At 41.3% G+C, this 16708-nt stretch overlaps 7 protein-coding genes and 1 long non-coding RNA gene across 8 annotated transcripts; 3 read left to right on the plus strand and 5 right to left on the minus strand.

Annotated features, from left to right (window-relative positions):
- Positions 1-103: 103 nt before the first annotated feature.
- Positions 104-2346, plus strand: LOC130703363 (DDB1- and CUL4-associated factor 5-like). The gene is made up of 6 exons (XM_057524849.2): positions 104-364; positions 431-617; positions 682-948; positions 1022-1415; positions 1489-1596; positions 1679-2346. Exons 1-6 carry the CDS (start codon positions 169-171, stop codon positions 2207-2209), a joined length of 1683 nt encoding a protein of 560 aa, XP_057380832.1. The 5' UTR covers positions 104-168; the 3' UTR covers positions 2210-2346.
- A 380-nt stretch (positions 2347-2726) lies between these two features.
- On the minus strand, positions 2727-5652 carry LOC130703360 (angiotensin-converting enzyme 2-like). The gene is made up of 9 exons (XM_057524843.1): positions 5494-5652; positions 5177-5315; positions 4915-5109; positions 4109-4849; positions 4012-4040; positions 3678-3790; positions 3463-3607; positions 3168-3392; positions 2727-3097 (listed from the first exon to the last, which is right to left on the minus strand). The coding sequence occupies exons 1-9, from the start codon at positions 5568-5570 to the stop codon at positions 2779-2781; spliced, it is 1983 nt and encodes a 660-aa protein (XP_057380826.1). The 5' UTR covers positions 5571-5652; the 3' UTR covers positions 2727-2778.
- A 345-nt stretch (positions 5653-5997) lies between these two features.
- On the plus strand, positions 5998-7286 carry LOC130703384 (transmembrane protein 192-like). The gene is made up of 6 exons (XM_057524880.2): positions 5998-6316; positions 6378-6500; positions 6559-6673; positions 6745-6903; positions 6967-7075; positions 7151-7286. The coding sequence occupies exons 1-6, from the start codon at positions 6209-6211 to the stop codon at positions 7284-7286; spliced, it is 750 nt and encodes a 249-aa protein (XP_057380863.1). The 5' UTR covers positions 5998-6208.
- LOC130703367 (uncharacterized) lies at positions 7109-9229 on the minus strand. Its single transcript, XM_057524855.2, has 4 exons — positions 9036-9229; positions 7733-8981; positions 7419-7661; positions 7109-7344 (listed from the first exon to the last, which is right to left on the minus strand). The coding sequence occupies exons 1-4, from the start codon at positions 9123-9125 to the stop codon at positions 7310-7312; spliced, it is 1617 nt and encodes a 538-aa protein (XP_057380838.1). The 5' UTR covers positions 9126-9229; the 3' UTR covers positions 7109-7309.
- Positions 9230-10593: 1364 nt separating this feature from the next.
- On the plus strand, positions 10594-11490 carry LOC130703393 (uncharacterized). The gene is made up of 2 exons (XR_009004655.2): positions 10594-10751; positions 10835-11490. It is a non-coding gene; the product is annotated as an uncharacterized LOC130703393 (long non-coding RNA).
- On the minus strand, positions 11388-12391 carry LOC130703389 (glia maturation factor beta-like). The gene is made up of 5 exons (XM_057524886.2): positions 12195-12391; positions 12033-12129; positions 11906-11955; positions 11698-11830; positions 11388-11635 (listed from the first exon to the last, which is right to left on the minus strand). The coding sequence occupies exons 1-5, from the start codon at positions 12195-12197 to the stop codon at positions 11496-11498; spliced, it is 423 nt and encodes a 140-aa protein (XP_057380869.1). The 5' UTR covers positions 12198-12391; the 3' UTR covers positions 11388-11495.
- Positions 12392-12582: 191 nt separating this feature from the next.
- Positions 12583-14012, minus strand: LOC130701895 (uncharacterized). The gene is made up of 3 exons (XM_057523679.2): positions 13410-14012; positions 13242-13348; positions 12583-13171 (listed from the first exon to the last, which is right to left on the minus strand). Exons 1-3 carry the CDS (start codon positions 14010-14012, stop codon positions 12583-12585), a joined length of 1299 nt encoding a protein of 432 aa, XP_057379662.2.
- A 1061-nt stretch (positions 14013-15073) lies between these two features.
- On the minus strand, positions 15074-16525 carry LOC130703374 (uncharacterized). Its single transcript, XM_057524865.2, has 3 exons — positions 16007-16525; positions 15839-15945; positions 15074-15779 (listed from the first exon to the last, which is right to left on the minus strand). Exons 1-3 carry the CDS (start codon positions 16523-16525, stop codon positions 15179-15181), a joined length of 1227 nt encoding a protein of 408 aa, XP_057380848.1. The 3' UTR covers positions 15074-15178.
- Positions 16526-16708: the final 183 nt, after the last annotated feature.

Here is a 16708-nt window from a genome sequence, read left to right on the forward strand (position 1 = left end):
AAGATTATATATTTTTTAAATGTATATCCCAAAATCCACGTGTTAAAAAAACCTGTTGAAATTTGGCATCTAGACATTTTTTTGCTCTCAGTTCGTTGTCTGCAAGTGTTTTGATTCATTCGGTTTTCGTAATGGTAGATTGGTCACAAGTTAAGCACGTTTCTCAGAATGTTACGATCAAAGCGAAAATATAGTCTAGTTGACCGTCTTATAGCACGGCATCTTATGGGGCATGAAATTAATGATAATCTTTTTTCTGATTGGTGTGGTAAATCCTATTCGCTGTACAGACGAGATTTGTTGGCTCATTATGGTTGCGTTAACGCAGTCGAGTTTTCTGAAGACGGAACCATCTTCGCATCTGGTTTTGAATAATATCTTTGTATTAAAATAATAGGACAATTTCCTTCAATACTGTGCTTTTGCTTAGGTAGTGATGACAGGAGGGTGTTGCTGTGGTCTATTTCAGAAACTTTGGACAATCATTCAAAAACCAAACCAATAGCAATGGAAGCTGAACATGGATCAAATGTGTTTTGCTTAGCTATCAGCGTGGATAATGAAAGGATATTTTCGGGTGGAAATGATTTACAAACCATTATACATGACACTAAATCGTAGGTTAAGTTTTTGTGCCTGTCACATTAATCAGCATAGATTCATATTACGTTTATGTTTCAGATCAAAACCTGTTGATTATTTTTTGCATGAAAATCCAGTTTATGGCATATCATTACAGCCAAATAGTCAAAGTGTATTTGCCACAGCATGTGATGATGGGAAATTAAGAGTATTCGATATGCGATGCAGCGTATCAGCAGAGATCGTGCTTGCCTCTAAAAAATCGCCTTTTCACTCCATCATGTTCCACCCAATCGAAGGAAGGATTGTCGCCAGCGCAAGCGCAAAAGACGGACCAGAATTGTGGGATCTACGTAATCCATTAATGTAGGTTTTGCTATAATTTTTTTTTTCACACGTTTAGTTGTTAAATACAAATGCATCTACGTTCAACGAATAGGTGCCTTCGTCGATATCCGAACGAGAAAGGAGCAATGAGTGCCCGATTCAATTCATTAGGTGATAGACTACTTTGCCTCCGTAGACGAGAACCGCCAAAAATATATCATCTTTACCGAGATGAAGATATTCAACTGCGTGCCGAAGGCTACAACAACGCCTGTACGATGAAGAGCTGTTGTTTCGCCGGCGATCGAGATGAATTTGCCATTTCGGGTTCGGATGACCACAACATCTACATCTGGAGAATTCCTGTAACCGGAGAGGATGACCCTGACCGCATCGTTCATAATGCTCATATGGTGTTGAAAGGACATCGTTCGGTAGTCAACCACGTCCGCTATAATTCGGTCACGTGTTCTTTAGCTTCGTGTGGAGTCGAAAAAATGATTAAGGTACTCGTGCACCTTAATAAATTAGAGTAGATCCATGCCGGACAGTAATTTCATAATTCCCTTTGTCAAATAGATTTGGTCTCCATTTTCTTTCCCCGGATCCTCAGGAGGCCTCGATCGGTTGGCTGCGGATGAGATAAAACCGAGGAAAAGGTTGAGCCGATTATCTCGGGATTGCAATGTAAGTTGTTTTCCAAATCATCTTTTGATAGATGTAGTCATGTTTCTTCGTTCTGTTTCTTTCCCTCTCCCGCCCTGTGTAGATGATTATTGCTCCAAGTCCAAATTTCAGAACAACGGACGAAGATAAAAAGATGTTGGCCTTTTTCGACCTATTAGTGGATCGTTCCTCTTGGATCAGTTCAGGTGAAGATGAAACAAGTGATTCACCTGAAGATGACGACATAGACGATGATGATGATCAGGAGTACAGCACTTCACATTCAACTTCACCAGCAAGCTCAGAAAATGAGGAATCATTTGAAATAAACTCACTGTCAACGCCATCGACTTCTTCGAGTGATGACGAGGAGCCTGTCGCCGGACCTAGTGGAATAAGAGTCAATAGCCGCAGTGAAAGTGAATCATCCAAATTAGAATTACCACCAGAGTTTAATGTTCGCCGACGTGTGCCCTTAAGACTTTCTGGACTAACATCGTCTTCAGACAATGATGAAACATATTCGCCAGCCGAGGAGAGGAATCAAAATCCAGTTGTGTTCCGGTCGTTGTCCAACTCGAGAAATAGACAATTTCGTCGAAGAATTAGCAGCTCGAGTTCGTCTTCTTCTTGAAAAAAATAATTGATGGAAAAACTAAGAAAGTGTTTCAAAGTTTCCATTTCATTGTGCGTCTTTTCCAATTGTTTGGCGGTGCGATTGTGATGCAATTGTGATTGCCATTGTTGAATACAAGTGTTCATGTTTTGCAACTGTTGCCAAATTCGACACGGAATACGAAAAGCTTATAGAATTGCTTCCTCTATAGTTTCTTTTTGTCATTGAAGCAAGTTACGAGTAACTAATGCTACCGATTTTAAATATAAATATAATTTCGTCTGTAAGTTTACCGTCACTCTAAAGGAGCGAAACCTACCATTTGATATGGATAAGGCCAAAAGGGAAAAGTAAACAGCCTTGACAGCAGCTCACGTGATTAGAAAGCCTTTTGCACCTATTTGTTCGCATGTATCGGTCGAGCGCAACGTCCAATTAAAGACGTCCGAAAAAATGTTCGATCAGCAGTCCAGTGCAAAGGTGTTATGGTATGAAATATTCTCCAAGTAAATAAAACCAACTGACGTGACTTACATTTGAATGATAATTTTATTTGAATTAGCGGGGTCGTGTTGTATCATGACGGTTTACAATCGAACCTTACGCAACGATTGGAGTGCCTCGGCAAAAATTGGTGCCAGATATTTGGCAGCCTCTTTGTTAATTTTTGGAGAGGTCACATCCAGTTTGCCTCGCAGTTTGTCTTTCAAGAGTACGGGAGCTTTTTCTTTGGTAGCAGGCAGATCCCACCCAATGAAGTCGCCATTTTTCGCATTCTCGGCCTCTAACCACGCTTGTAATGGCGCAAAGTAATTAAGAAGAGGAGTAGCAAGAACATCACGTTGGCCGGTCATGGCTTCCATGGCATCTTGCCAGGGTTTTGAAGCTCCCAGTTTCAACATTTCCCTATATCAAAAATATTTTAGCATTATCCCAGTATAAATGAAAATGAATGGCAGAAAGAATTTGATTTTACGCAAGAGCATCTCCAGCCGCAGTCGAGTTGTAAAAATCGCATTTGTAAAGAGGCCCCTCATGACCAGCTGCTGTGCAAAGTACTTCATTGAATTGGTATTGGAAGAAGGTGCGCATAAAATAACGGATCATGTCGTAATCGTTGCAGACGTGGAAAATGGCTGTAATATCCAGATCGCTCGCTGGATCACGTCCAACAGGTGGCGCCACTCCTACTACGCGAGCTCTATTGTTATCAATCACATTGTCATTTTAAGAATGGTGTGGGAATTCATTCATGCTGATGGATGTCATACTTTTCGGCCCAATACTGGTCGTTAAGTTCTGCAGCCGGGATATCACCGCGGAACATACTCCAACGCCAAGTGTCTTGAGTCAAATGGAACGGAAGAGTCGAAATGGTGTTCAAGGCTTGGAACAGCAAAAAGTTCATATCCACATCTGTGTCCGAAAACGTTTAACGTTAAAATTCGCTTTCATCTCTCTCATAAATATTGTTTTAATTTTTCACCAATATCATCGGGGACGTTAAGTAGACCAAGCGTATTGAGATGTTTGGTAGTTGAAAAGCTCATAGACATTAGCTCTCCGACCGCCTCATGGAATCCGTCATTGGCTCCATCCCTGTGAGATTACGATAAAAATGAGTTGTTTACTGCCAGAATGACGGCTAGCCACAGCACAGTTGCTATAAAATTTCATTTAACAAATCCAGACAGCAAACACACAGTCCACAAAACAGTGACGCTTATCTCCATCAAATATAGATTACGCCATCAAACGTTGTTTGGTTAACGTCAGTCACGGTATACGAAGCAGATTAAGAAAAACTGTGTGTTACTAACCTGTAGTTGAGTGGCTGAAATGCGTATTGCTAAAATAGATAATTTATAGTGGTTAGTATAAAATTTAGCAAAGCTAGTGATATAAGCCATAATATACCATAAAGTATTGAATGTGTCCCAATTCGTGGTGGACGGTCTGGAAATCTTCAAAGACAACTCGGGCGCACATTCGGATGCGGAAATCTTTGCCGTCGTAGAAATCCCAGGCCGTGGCGTGGCAAGCGACTTCTCGCCCGTCTGTGGGTTTCTCCAACATGGACATGTTCCAGAAAGTGTCGGGCACCGGGTACAATCCCATGGAGGTGTAGAAATCGTTTCCGGTGCGGAACATGCGCTCGACGGTGTAATTTTGGCGGATCATTTCCGGTGTGGGATCAGTCGACGGTTTCTCCGGATAAGGGATGGCGATTTCGTTCAAATTGACCCAGAAACGGCCCCACATGTCGCCCAGCAAATGAGCGGGCAGAGGTCCGCGCAAATCCACCTTGTCCGGCCCGTAAGTGTCGTAGAGCTTACGGCGGATGTAAGCGTGCAGTTGCTTGTACAACGGCTCCACCTGGGCGTACAAGTCTTGGACAATCGTTTCCAATTCGGTCGTCTCGTATTTCTGACGCCATTGGTCTCCGTAATCGGCGTATCCGTTGAGCTGGGCTTGTTTGTTGGACAGTTCGACGTAGCGCAGATAAAGCGGACGCAGTTGGCGACCGACTCCATTGTGCCAAGCTTCCCATGCCCACAAATGATCGTCGTAATTTCCTACTTTCGCCATCAGTTCCGTCAGTTCCGGCTCTAAATACATGCATTCGTTGACTCCGGTTGTCGGGTTCGTCCTGCAAGCCTGCAAATTGAATTTAAATAATATAGCGTTTCATAATTTGCATTCAATATTTTATTACAATTTACCTGGTAACTGGCATAAATTGACCCCATTTCACTAAGTAGGTTGTACAGCTCTTCCGATTCAGCGTCATCCAGACTGACGGAATCCAAGTAAGACAATTGGCGTTTGGTGTCTTCAGAGAAATTGGTCGTGTCAAATGTGGCAGCAGTGGCACTTGCCTGAGCATAATAGGCCCCTGCTACAGCTCCAGCTTCCCCCTTATTGATTTAAATCAAAGCTAACATGAAGACCAGTCATGATTGTAACGATTGACACAATACGTACAACGGCAGCTGCGTTTGCATCAGTCAAATTGGTTTCATAATTCCACGAAGCAATAACATATTGGTTAAGAATTGGAGCATACTCGGTATTGTACTGGTCTAGGAATGCGATGGCGTCTGCTTCATTTGAATTCAATCGCCTGCTCATAAATATGTAGCCATTGTAGCACAAGCATAACATTTTTTTTAATGATCACATATCTATATACAGTTCAATGTAATTTTCAAAAAGAAGAAACACCAAAAAGCTAAAAATTATTTTATGGGTTCATGCTAGTAAAGCTTCCACTCCATTAAATAAACTGTGAGAAGCCTTACCCCTTCGATTTGATGCTAACGGCTAAGGCCGAACAGCAAACAAGGGCCAGAAAAAGAAGAGCCTTGGCGTCTGCCATTTCGTGTTTTGATGAGGTCCCACCGACAACTACACTGCAGAACAAAGTTAATTGAACATTTGTTTCTCTTTCGATGATTGTAACTGACGAAACGTGTAAACATTCGTAATCTCGCACGAAGATACTTTTTATCGATAATGCCAACGGATCTCATTTGACACCAGGCAAAGAAATGTCAAAAAGATCTTTGTGACAGAACCTCCTTGAAGATATGTGATAAGAAATATATGTTTTTCTTTTATTATTATTATTTTTTCTATTTACTGAAAGCACTTGAAATCTACCCGCCTCTGCAGATACCACACAGATCAAGTTATCCACGTGTTGTTAAGGGTAGAAAATCGACTTCCCTTTACCTCCGCTAGAGGCCGTTTTCCCCTAAGGGGGCTACTGCAGTGACGCATTTTTGTTATTCCCACAAAGCTATAGCAGCTTTCACCTGTAGGAAAGTAGGAGCCTTCGGTGTGGTGTCGCCTGTCAGGTTGGCCCCATACGAGTTGTGACGCAGGCAGTTCGCCGAAATCTGTGCAATAGTCACACGGCCACCCGTTGATTTCAGTAGTCCCGTTTTGTGTTCGACAGAATTAATGAGTTTTTCAGCATAAAGGAATCAACAGAGTCCTACCGGGGAAAACAAAATGGTTCTGGAAGATATGAGGGATCTTCTACTGGCTAGTGATTCCCCCGATCAGTTCTTCAAACCTATTAGGACATTGCCCATCGTCGTCTTCTTACTGGCATCTGATGTAAGTCATCTTTCTTTGATATACCCAATGATGGTTTTAAAACTTATTTTTAATATTGCAGGTTACAGTCCTTATCACATCATTTGTCCTGCCCCAGTATTACAACTCATTAGATTATCCCAGGCATCCCAGCCTTTATGCCACTTTACTCTACTTGCAGATTGCTCTTTGGATTTTGACAGTTGTAAGTCATTAATGATTCATGAGCTCACAAACCATGTCAAGTTCAATGTCTGATGTAGATTGCAGATCAGCTGATAACAAGAAAGCATCAGAAATCTCAGCTCAGTGGGTTTTTGGAATTTAACCGGAAGATCTTACCATGCATGAGAGCTTTCCTCATCACAGTCACCAGCTGTAAATTTTACACATTTTCTTGGTCTTATAGTCAGAAAAACAAATTCAATTGTTTTCTCCCATATATCTAGGCAGTATCTTGTTACTCACTAGCGCTGCAGTAGCTTGGGATTACTGCCCCAGAGAAGGAACATGTTCACAATTTGTACCACTCACTCCAGCTCACTATGTACAGATCATCTTGAGCCTACAAACCAGTATTCTCCTACCAGTGTGTCTTGCCTATTCTGGTATACTACATGTTAAAAGGATTGATAGTAAGGATCTTAAAGTTTTTTAGTTTTGTTCTACAGTGAGAATACATCAATTCAATACCAGCCATCCTTTACCTGACATATTCGAAGGTCAAATGGTATACTCCCTTTCCAGAAGTCTTCCGGCTTTTGAGGACGTCGGCGTGAGGTAGCGTTACTATTAAAATCATATATTCAAAGCTGATGATTAAAAATTGTATATTCAAATTCTTGAACTTTTTAGGGAAACGCCAGACGACACGTTACTGGAAAAACAGGCCGAAGCTATTCATTTTTTAAAAGAGCATAACGCTAGATTAAGTCGGAAAATTTTGTCGCTAACGGATCAGCTGGGCAGATACTCTGACGCCAACGTCTAAATATGTTTTTCTTTTTTCCCTCGTTAGTTTTTCATGTTACGGTGTTGCATTTGCAATTCTAGGTAAATATGAAAACAAAAAAAAAATTAAGTTTAGATGTCTTGTTGCAATGCTTAAGATAATTTTTATTACCGAAACGTCTGTTTGTCCTGACACCTTTCAGAATTTGTTTGCCGGCCAGTGACAGTTTGGATGCGTTTATTTCTCTCGACACGTTCAGCATAGATGCTTTCCTCTTGCCTTTAGCAGCTGTCGTCGTTGCCGTCACGGCTGAAATTTGCGACGCGTTGTGGAGGTTTTCCTTGACTGTGGCCATCACTCGTTGCTTTCCGTTGACCACTTGACCCTTGGCCGTGAAAACGGGCTTTTGTAATCCTATAATCGAAGATGTAAAGGAAATACATTATTGCGATTTAATCGAAATTATTGTGTGGTTATTGCCATACCTGAGACGAAGTTAAATTTAATATCTTTTGATACGGGCGTTGTGCCAACGATTTGCATTGCAGCTCTGCTCTTAGGAGGCACCGGCGCTGTAGCTTGTGGAGTAACGTTGCTCAGCACGGACTTGGCGCAAACAGTTTTAACGCTTGCAGACATAGTTTCAGTCCTGTTGCGTTTCTTCTCCACGTACTCGTCGACCGACTGCATTTTCAAAAAATTCTTTTGGTGGATCTCGGCGAAATTGGGCGCCGCTTTGGGTTTGCCGAGTTTCGGGGTGTGGGTGGTTTCACCATTGGTCGTGAACACCTTTTTGGCGCTGCCAGTAGACGTGACGGTTGTTTTAGCTGGAGTGCTAGAAATTGTAGTTCGACTTCTTACTGGATGACTTGACGTCCTCAGTAGCAAAGCTTTTTTCCCAGTAACCACTGAAGGGGTCGACACTGTTGGTTTCGTTTCTGAAGAAACAACAAAACTTGTCGTAAGTCTGTCGTTGCCTTTCGTTTCGTTTTGCGCTACTGATTCAACTAAGTGCGATTCATCGTCATTTGCAACATTAGGCGTCAGCTCTGTTTGCTCAGAGGACTCAGCTTTACTAGAACTCCTTGTTCTCTTTGCAGGCACCTTCTCGGTCTCTGATTCTTCGCTGACATACCGTACTGCTGCGCTTGCTGATTTTTTCAGCTTCCTTTTCGGAATTTGTTCAAGCTCTAATTCTTGAGCTGGTGATTTCAAGACAAAATCTCCGGAGGCGGATGATTGAGTTTTTCCCATCACACTCTTTTCATCTTCTGAATTAGCAGAGGTCTGGTTCTTTGGATCAACCTTTCTTGACTTTTTTATCTTTCTTGTAGAAACTTTATCATTTTCTGATTCATTAGCTGAAGATTCTTCAGTCAAATAAGCTTGTTTCCTTCCTCTCAAAGTTCTGGAAATGGTTCCTTGTGGTTCCTTTATCAAAGTTGAATCTACGACATTTTTGGCTTTCTGATATCCATTTTCCTCCTCATCTACTGAAAATGTGGAATTTAAGGCATGCTCAACTGACCCTTTCTTTGCTTTTTTGGTAACAGGTAATGTTTTTTTCTGTTCTTCATTCTGCTGTTTGCCACGTTTTCTACCACGTCTTGGGACTGAGTCTTGCAACACTTCAGAGTCTACAGTGGAATTGTCTGTACTCTCATCGGCCGATATGAAGCGTTCATCTGAAAGATGATTTTCGTGCTCTTGGAGCAGTTTCTTTATAAGTTTTTCCTATAAACAAACTTTGTTAATTCAAGAACATGCTTGCAAAACGTTTATGACAACCTTTGACATACGACGGGTAATGTTTAACTTCTTCTTGGCAATCTTCCACAAATCTCCGTATTTCATTAAATTCAACTCTTCTAATTTCATCCTCCACTTGGTTGTACACTGTGTACTGTAGGAAAACTAAAGGAACGGGAAATGTTACAATGTGTTTTTGTTTGAAAACTGAACAGACGCTCCGACAACGGCAAGTTCTAATTTTGAAGATTTGAAATACCAGCGTTGCCAAATAATGCCAGACTTAAATGTTTCTTTTTTTTGTTTTCTCTTTTGTCAGGTTTTGGCAAAAGAAATATTCGACTTACTTTTACTATTGGTTATTTCCCGTTCCATATTAGAACAATCATTTAAATATGATACTAATGGGATTTTATCATTAGGTTAAAATTTCGCCATTCTCGTTAGAGTTTGGTCATAGATGGTTATCTATGGTTTGGTCCCGTGACAATCGGAAATCTTTTTGGGCTATCGATTAGGTCACTTTGGGTTTCGGTGCGGTTCTTCTGGCTTTCGATGTCTTTTTTCACTTTTTTCTACCCATGGACATCTGGGTCGGCCTCCGGGTCTTCGCCGGTCAAACCGATGCAAGGGAAAAAAGCAAATGGTACCAAAACTCGGTTACGTATCCTGTTTACACTGCTTTCACATCTGATTAATCGCCTGAAAAGAACGTACATGGTTAGTAACCGAACCGGTGTGGTTTTCGGGTTCCAGGAAATCGGGGCTGAGCTCTAATTTTCGTCAACCGTCGTGCTTCAAGTTCTTCCAGCGCTTCAAGCAAAGAGCATTGAACATTGAAGTGACAGCCTATCAATACATTTACAGACGAATATTTCTTGAAACTACATAATCCCTCTATTTCCCATTGTGCCAAAGTGTTATTTCGTACAGGAACGCTTTAATATTTTTACAGGTGATATCTAAAATGAAAAATGAAAGTTAAAATTAAACGTAAGTATTCCAAAGTTGTCGTCCACAACTAAGTTTTAAAAGTACTTGACACCATCCTAGGCATCCTGTTTACACTTCCTAACATAGTTTAATCTTCAAACAACTTGAATTTCACAAAAGAAACCAGTTTGATGCAACGAATTTATCTAGGTTGGGGTGGTGTAGCAATCTGGAAGTGGAACGGTGTTGCGGTTGATGACCAGTGCAGCATCTGCAGGCAACCTTTTGATGGTTGTTGCACAGAGTGCAAATTTCCTGGGGAGGATTGTCCTCTTGGTATGTTGCCTTTTTAGCATTTAAATAAAATCAGAAACAGAGTTCTTTAATCTGTTTGTTTTAGTTTGGGGCCAATGCTCCCACTGTTTCCACATGCACTGCATTATGAAGTGGCTCAACTCTCAGCAAGTTCATCAACTCTGTCCTATGTGTCGCCAGGAATGGAAATTTAAGGAGTGAAAGTTGTTTAGAATGTCTCTTCCAGGATTGCCACCAGTACCAAAAAATCTAACCCTATTCCTTAATAATCCACCAAAACGTAATATAAAAGCTTGAGATGACTCTGATCTAGTTTGCTTAACTTTTTTTATGATAAATACAATTGCAGAGACCCCTAAACCCTCAACTGTTAACCAGGCTAAAGCAATTCGTCCACTTCCCCGAACTCCCCCTCGGGATCCTCCACCTCCTCCACCCACTACAGGCTCTCTCGGAAGAAAGCCTTCCACCCTTGATACGAAATTAGCGATTCTCAAGAAAGAAATGGTAATCTTGCCAGGCAATTATGGAAATTTTAGGTTTCGTTAACTTTATTTTGTTTTTCTCCTTCTCCTCCTTTGTTGCAATAGGCTGGGCTAAGACAAATAGACATGCAATTGATGAATCAGCTGTGGTCCCTTCAGCAGTCAATTCAAGACTTGAAATGCATCATGAGTACATCTGATATGTCACCCCAGTCGGCCGTTGATCCTTGGGAGCTCAATCATCATGAACGAAACAACGAAGATTTTTGTCGGAGTCCCCATCGCTTGAGTGCGGTTAACGAAAATGAACATATTTCATCATCAACTTCTTCCATTTCGTCGGGTAGTGGTGAAAAACCGTGATTTTTTTTTCCATTTGCGCGTGAACCATGGAAAATTGCTGTGAAGTGAAACAAATGGAGCGTGAATTGCCAGGGTGGATGACTAAAACTACAGTGACACAAACTAGAGATTGCAAGCCGTCTAATACTGCGGTGGTCTCGGGCAAAGTGTGTGATCGAAGATTAGCTTATTTGATGAGCCCACGGGAATTGCAGATGGTTGCCAAGGAAATTCTTGGTCTTAAGTGAATGTTTTGTGTGACATGTCGATGCAGCCCTATTGATATTCATTCCAATCGTCATTTTCATTTTCGTAATAATCTTTTTCGTTAACTTTTATTCATTGGGTATCGGTGTATAGAGTGGTCCCGTAACAACAAGAATGAGGGGAAAATGAATAAATTTCAATTTCACTAGCCATTGAGTTATTTGAGCAACTTCGAGTGGAGCCATTCTTCGGTGAGTTCTTCGAGCTCGCGGATCTCAAATACCTTGGTCAGTTCAGCCACTTTGACTAGCTCCAACTTGCTCCCAGCATACATCATCTGGAGCTCTGTTTTGGAATCTGTTTGCATCCAAAAAAGAATTGAGCAATTTGATACAGGATTGATCTAATGAAGGTACCACCTTGTGGACTGCTGAAAATGAAGCACATAGGATAGGATATCCTCCCATCACCATGATCAAGCTTAAAACTGTAGACAACAAAACGAGGTTGATGTTCCGGCAGAGCTTCTCTCAATTCATCTACATCAATATCCTACAGATGTCAAAACCGTTATTTAAAAATAAAGTTTAAAAAATCATTTGAAAGCAGAAAATTAGTAAAAGTTACCTCGAGTTCTTCTTCTTTGAAAATCAACTGTTTTTCTCTGTCAACTTTCACTAAGATAAATGGAAGAAAAACGAAGAATAATTAAAGTTTGTTATAAAGGCCTATAGGAGTGAGATGCTTCTCTCACTTATAATGGCAGCATTGGTAGTGGATTTTCTGAAGCGAAATTTCCTAAGATCTTCTTTGAGAGTTGGGTCTATATCACAGACACTGACATTTTGAGACTGTTTGAGAAAACAATATTGAGCTGTGAAATAAAATAATGAAATTTGAAATCAAGTGCAGCTACCATTTCAAAACGACGACTTTCGAAACCTGATTCGAGATCGAATATGACACAGTAAGAACGAGTAGGATGGGTGGACAAGGGGTGTTGGCTCCTAATAAGCTAGTTAGGATACGCTGCGTGCATGTTGAACGCCTACTAAACGCATGCACGGGATAAGCAGAATAACAACTACCATAGCCACAAAAACGAAGAAAAGGAAAATCTGATTTCTCAAGTTTTGTATTTGCTTTCGCTTTAGGCCTGGCCATCTACCGTTCCATAAATACACCAATTTCGAACGCAGCGAAAATTAGAAGTCTTTGTATCAAATCATTTATATTATCATCTGAAAAAGACATTTTAGCCAACAAACATCTTTCGTTCTCCACTTAATTTAACAAAAGTTTAATTAAAACACAATAATGTCAAAGTCGGGATATTGTTTAGCAAAAAATGGTGGTAAACTACCGAGCGGTACAGTTCTCACGCTTAGTTGGCCTTCCGAAGGCACGACAATCAGATCAAGCGGATCGGGAACGATGCCCAAGCGTCTGAGCTCATCGTAAATGTATTCACCATCAGTGCTGCCAATATCGCAAGTTGGCATTTGCCCGGCTGCTTTGACAGGCCGGTTGCAAAAGTGGTCTATCCGACGACCGTCGATCATCTGTGGCATTTTTCCACTAAGGAAAGGAAACAAAGCCACGTGAAAACCGTTGATAATGACATTAAAATCGGCCGAAAGTTTGGATTTCAGAGGTTTGATAGCGCCACGCTCCATTCCTTGTTGACCTGTGTAGACCGCGACAATCCATCGTGTCGGCAATGGATAGAGAGTGGACATGACTTGTGCCACTTGTTCAGCAACTTGTTCTGTTGTCGATTCGCTGCGTATTTCGCCCAACTGGCGTTGGAAACATTGTTCAACGACTTGGACGTTCCGAGCTAGAACTCTTACGTTACGTTGTCCGAACGCTGCTCTCCTTCGACTTATTTCTCTAAACCATGTCCCATTTCCATAAATTAGCACAAGAATTTCTGTATAAAAAATGATAATGATTGGCTTACTGTTCAGACATTTTTCCTAATATAGCGAAATGATTAAAAGCCAACGATCCGCTTTCGATAAGATCATTATATCGCTTCACTTTTTCCGAGACATCCATGACGTCGCACTGAAAACAATTATGAATTACAACAACTGATTTTAACTATATGCTAGATGACTCCATTTACTTTGAGGCCGTCTTGAATGTTTTCCATCAAATCGGAGCCCGCCACCTGCTGCCCGAGTAAGCCTTCCATTAATAGAATAATGTTTCCATCAATAAGTCGCGCTCTTTCAAGCCACAAAAGCTCCTGGAACTGCGAGGCTTCTACTGGACCTTGACGTCCTATGCCAGACATCATGACACCCATGTCGTGCAGGGCTCGTGATATGGAGTCTTCTGCTTTCTTGTAGTGTCCCAAGTCATTGGGCCGGATTAGATCTTCTAATTTTCTCACACCATCTAAAATGTCCTCAGCAGTGGTCGGTTGTGGCAGAATTCTTCTGTCGATGGCTTCCAATACAGTTAAGACTGCAGACGTGACTGAGATTGCAGTTAAAATGTTGCCACCAACATCAACTGGAGGGGATACATTAGTTTCCCCATTTTCGTTTGTTGTCTCAGGTGCGTTCACGTCAGCCGGAGCTTCCGGCTCCTGTTTGGTTAATTCGCTTTCATTGGCCAATAGATTTGCGTCCGGGTCATGGCTGATGACGACATTTACTGTTTGACTGGCGCAAAATAAGAGCACGAGGATCGACGAGGTCGTTATAAAAGGTTTCGGCATCATCTAAATTTCAAGTAAATAACACGGTTGTCTGTACAGTGTATGTTCTTTGCTATGTACGTAAACTAGACTACGGATGAGACAGTAAAGATTTGAACAGTTGATCTAATTACCTGAATGAAGATTATATTCTGAAGGTGACACAAGTGTAGTATGAAAATGTTGGGATTTTCAACTTTGTGTGGTTGTGAAGAAAAAGTGAGGACGTTGTTGATCCAGGACGGCACAACCCGAACTACGGGGAAAACGACTCTAACGAAATGCTACACTTTAATCTTCAATTTCATTTCCTCCTTCGTCTGGTTGGTCAAGCCAATGACCTTAGATGACCCGATACTTCCTTCTTGCTCTCGCCAATATATTTACAGGTGAGTACCGTATAGGCATAGGGTTCAACGACTTTGATGTTAACACAGGTCATGTCGGAAAGAAATAGTATAAAAGAATTATAAAAGTAGGTCGTATTGTTGGATCTCTTAAGAGAATTTTACCGTTTAAAGCTTTATTTTCTTCGCAGGTGTCCTTCCTTACAATATTTTCAATGTAGCACACGACGGCTATAGGGTTTGTGACCTTTCTACATCCATTGTACATCTGATGGAATTCTAGGATCATATTTATTTACGAATAGTGCGCAGGATTAAGAAAACTATGAAAACGGTAGTCTTTTTGCTGTTTACATTTTCTCACTGATGTCTTTAAAGTGCGTACGTGAAGAGAAACCTTGTCGATGACAAACTTGTTGATGTAGAGGTAATCTAAGATTTGCCACACGCACCAACGTAACAGTTTGAATAATTAGCAACTGTTTACTCCAACAACTCTATATATTATTGACACGATACCACATCAGCATTTGGCAATGTTTATACTGACTTGAAACGATAAAATTCTATAGCCAACATCCGTCAGAGATGAACTGACGCTCTGGGTACAGCAGGGAACAGGGTACAGTATTTAAGCATTTACCATTCGTGTTATTACATCAGCCTCCAAAGAACCTTTTGGCATATCTTTCTCATTTATTAGTGAAATTTTAGAACACGATACAAGATTGAACCAGAATAGCAATAAATAGGCACAAATGAAGCAAAAGTAACTCACAATCGTAACACGTCATCTTTAAATACGGGTCGGCTACTCGTCATTCAAACTTCTATAGGGTTAAATTAAAACACAATAATGTCGAAATCAGGATATTTCTTGGCGAAAAAGGGAGGTAGACTGCCAAGAGGCACAGTTCTGACACTCAGTTGACCCTCGGTAGGGACAACAATAAGATCAAGAGGTTCCGGAACGATGCCCTGTCGTCTCAACTCATCGTATACGTATTCACCATCAGTGCTACCAACATCACACGTTGGCATTTGACCGGCTCCTTGAACGGGTCGGTCGCAAAATTCGTCAATGCGTCGACCGTCGATCAGGTGAGGCTCTTTTCCTTCTAAAAAGGGGAACAATGCAACATGGTAGCCATTGGCAGTTTTCACCTTGAAATTGGCAGACAATTTGGGTTTGATCGGTTTGATGGCTGCACGTGAGATGGACATTTCCCGCTCGTCCGTGTAAACAGCGACGACCCATCGCGTTGGCAATGGGTATCGGGTGGCCATAACTTGTGCCACCTGTTCAGCAACTTGTTCTGTTGTCGATTCCTCGCTCCGTATTTCACTTAGTTGTCGCTGGAAACATTCGCCAACAAGTTCTTCGTTACGTGCACGAATTTTAACATCGCGTTCTCTGATAGCCACTCTCCTTCTATTTGCTTCCCTATATTGCGGATTTAATTTCATTACTTTAGGCTTTACAATGATAAAATGATGACTTACAATCCAGGCATATTTCCTAGTCCAGAGAAATAATTGAAAGCTATAGACCCACTTTCAATCAAATCGTTGTAACGTCGAAATTTTTCTGAAATTTGAATGGCGTCGCACTACGAACAAATGTCATGAAATATAACACGAAACAATCAAAATATACCGTCGTCCACTTACTTTGAGATTATCTTGAACGTTGTCCATTAAATCAGACCCAGCAAGTTGTTGGCCGAGTAAACCTTCCATCAAGAGAACGATGTCTCCATCGAGGTACCTTGCACGATCAAGCCACCACAATGTTTGAAGTTCGGACGCGTTATTGGTCGTCATGACCGTCATGTCGTACAAGGCCCTTAAAATTGTATCTTCTGCATCTTTGTATTGACGACCATCATCAGGAATAGCTAGATCTTCCAGTTTCCTGACCACATCCAGTGCGTCTAACAACGTCGTCGGTTGCGGTAAAATTCTTCGGTTGATGACTTCTGCGATGGTGATGAGTGAAGCTGCGATACCAATGGTCGTGAAAATGGTTTCAACTGGATTCGTCTGATTGTTTGGCGAGCCTCTTGATACACTCATTTCATTGGCGAACAATTTCAGGCCGAAATCTTGGCTGGAGACGACGGTTCCCTTTGGCGCGGTACACAACATGGCCAACAGGATCCATGAGGTTATTGTGATGCGCTCCTTCATCTTCTATAGCTGGAATAACAGAAAACTTTTAATCGTTGATTTATGAATCACCGCAGATTGAGACGGACATTAAAACAGATTTTTTAAAAAGACTTGCACAAATAGCTTTCACCTACCTCAGTTTGTATTCGATCAAAGACACCAGCAAAATACTTAAATGTAAATTAGATTTGAGACTAGATG

This window comes from Daphnia carinata, chromosome 10 (genome assembly GCF_022539665.2).
Source record: "Daphnia carinata strain CSIRO-1 chromosome 10, CSIRO_AGI_Dcar_HiC_V3, whole genome shotgun sequence".
In the NCBI taxonomy this organism is placed as follows: domain Eukaryota; kingdom Metazoa; phylum Arthropoda; class Branchiopoda; order Diplostraca; family Daphniidae; genus Daphnia; species Daphnia carinata.

Excerpts from the sequence above, each read along its gene's own strand:
- LOC130703384 (XM_057524880.2), top strand. The coding sequence starts at position 6,209 with ATGGTTCTGGAAGATATGAGGGATCTTCTACTGGCTAGTGATTCCCCC. Across the intron at positions 6,317-6,377 it reads TCTTCTTACTGGCATCTGAT|GTTACAGTCCTTATCACATC; the intron begins GTAAGTCATCTT and ends TTAATATTGCAG. Across the intron at positions 6,501-6,558 it reads CTCTTTGGATTTTGACAGTT|ATTGCAGATCAGCTGATAAC; the intron begins GTAAGTCATTAA and ends TGTCTGATGTAG.
- LOC130703360 (XM_057524843.1), bottom strand. The coding sequence starts at position 5,570 with ATGGCAGACGCCAAGGCTCTTCTTTTTCTGGCCCTTGTTTGCTGTTCG. Across the intron at positions 4,850-4,914 it reads CAATTTATGCCAGTTACCAG|GCTTGCAGGACGAACCCGAC; the intron begins GTAAATTGTAAT and ends TTCAATTTGCAG. Across the intron at positions 3,393-3,462 it reads GACCAGTATTGGGCCGAAAA|AGCTCGCGTAGTAGGAGTGG; the intron begins GTATGACATCCA and ends TGATAACAATAG.
- LOC130703389 (XM_057524886.2), bottom strand. Across the intron at positions 11,956-12,032 it reads TACCAATGCTGCCATTATAA|TGAAAGTTGACAGAGAAAAA; the intron begins GTGAGAGAAGCA and ends CATTTATCTTAG. Across the intron at positions 11,636-11,697 it reads CATTTTCAGCAGTCCACAAG|ATTCCAAAACAGAGCTCCAG; the intron begins GTGGTACCTTCA and ends GGATGCAAACAG.
- LOC130701895 (XM_057523679.2), bottom strand. The coding sequence starts at position 14,012 with ATGATGCCGAAACCTTTTATAACGACCTCGTCGATCCTCGTGCTCTTA. Across the intron at positions 13,349-13,409 it reads ACATTCAAGACGGCCTCAAA|TGCGACGTCATGGATGTCTC; the intron begins GTAAATGGAGTC and ends AATTGTTTTCAG. Across the intron at positions 13,172-13,241 it reads TTAGGAAAAATGTCTGAACA|AGAAATAAGTCGAAGGAGAG; the intron begins GTAAGCCAATCA and ends GACATGGTTTAG.
- LOC130703367 (XM_057524855.2), bottom strand. The coding sequence starts at position 9,125 with ATGAAATTAGAAGAGTTGAATTTAATGAAATACGGAGATTTGTGGAAG. Across the intron at positions 7,662-7,732 it reads TAAATTTAACTTCGTCTCAG|GATTACAAAAGCCCGTTTTC; the intron begins GTATGGCAATAA and ends CTTCGATTATAG. Across the intron at positions 7,345-7,418 it reads CAGGACAAACAGACGTTTCG|AATTGCAAATGCAACACCGT; the intron begins GTAATAAAAATT and ends ATATTTACCTAG.
- LOC130703363 (XM_057524849.2), top strand. The coding sequence starts at position 169 with ATGTTACGATCAAAGCGAAAATATAGTCTAGTTGACCGTCTTATAGCA. Across the intron at positions 618-681 it reads ATTATACATGACACTAAATC|ATCAAAACCTGTTGATTATT; the intron begins GTAGGTTAAGTT and ends TTTATGTTTCAG. Across the intron at positions 1,597-1,678 it reads GATTATCTCGGGATTGCAAT|ATGATTATTGCTCCAAGTCC; the intron begins GTAAGTTGTTTT and ends CGCCCTGTGTAG.
- LOC130703374 (XM_057524865.2), bottom strand. The coding sequence starts at position 16,525 with ATGAAGGAGCGCATCACAATAACCTCATGGATCCTGTTGGCCATGTTG. Across the intron at positions 15,946-16,006 it reads ACGTTCAAGATAATCTCAAA|TGCGACGCCATTCAAATTTC; the intron begins GTAAGTGGACGA and ends ATTTGTTCGTAG. Across the intron at positions 15,780-15,838 it reads CTAGGAAATATGCCTGGATT|GGAAGCAAATAGAAGGAGAG; the intron begins GTAAGTCATCAT and ends TCCGCAATATAG.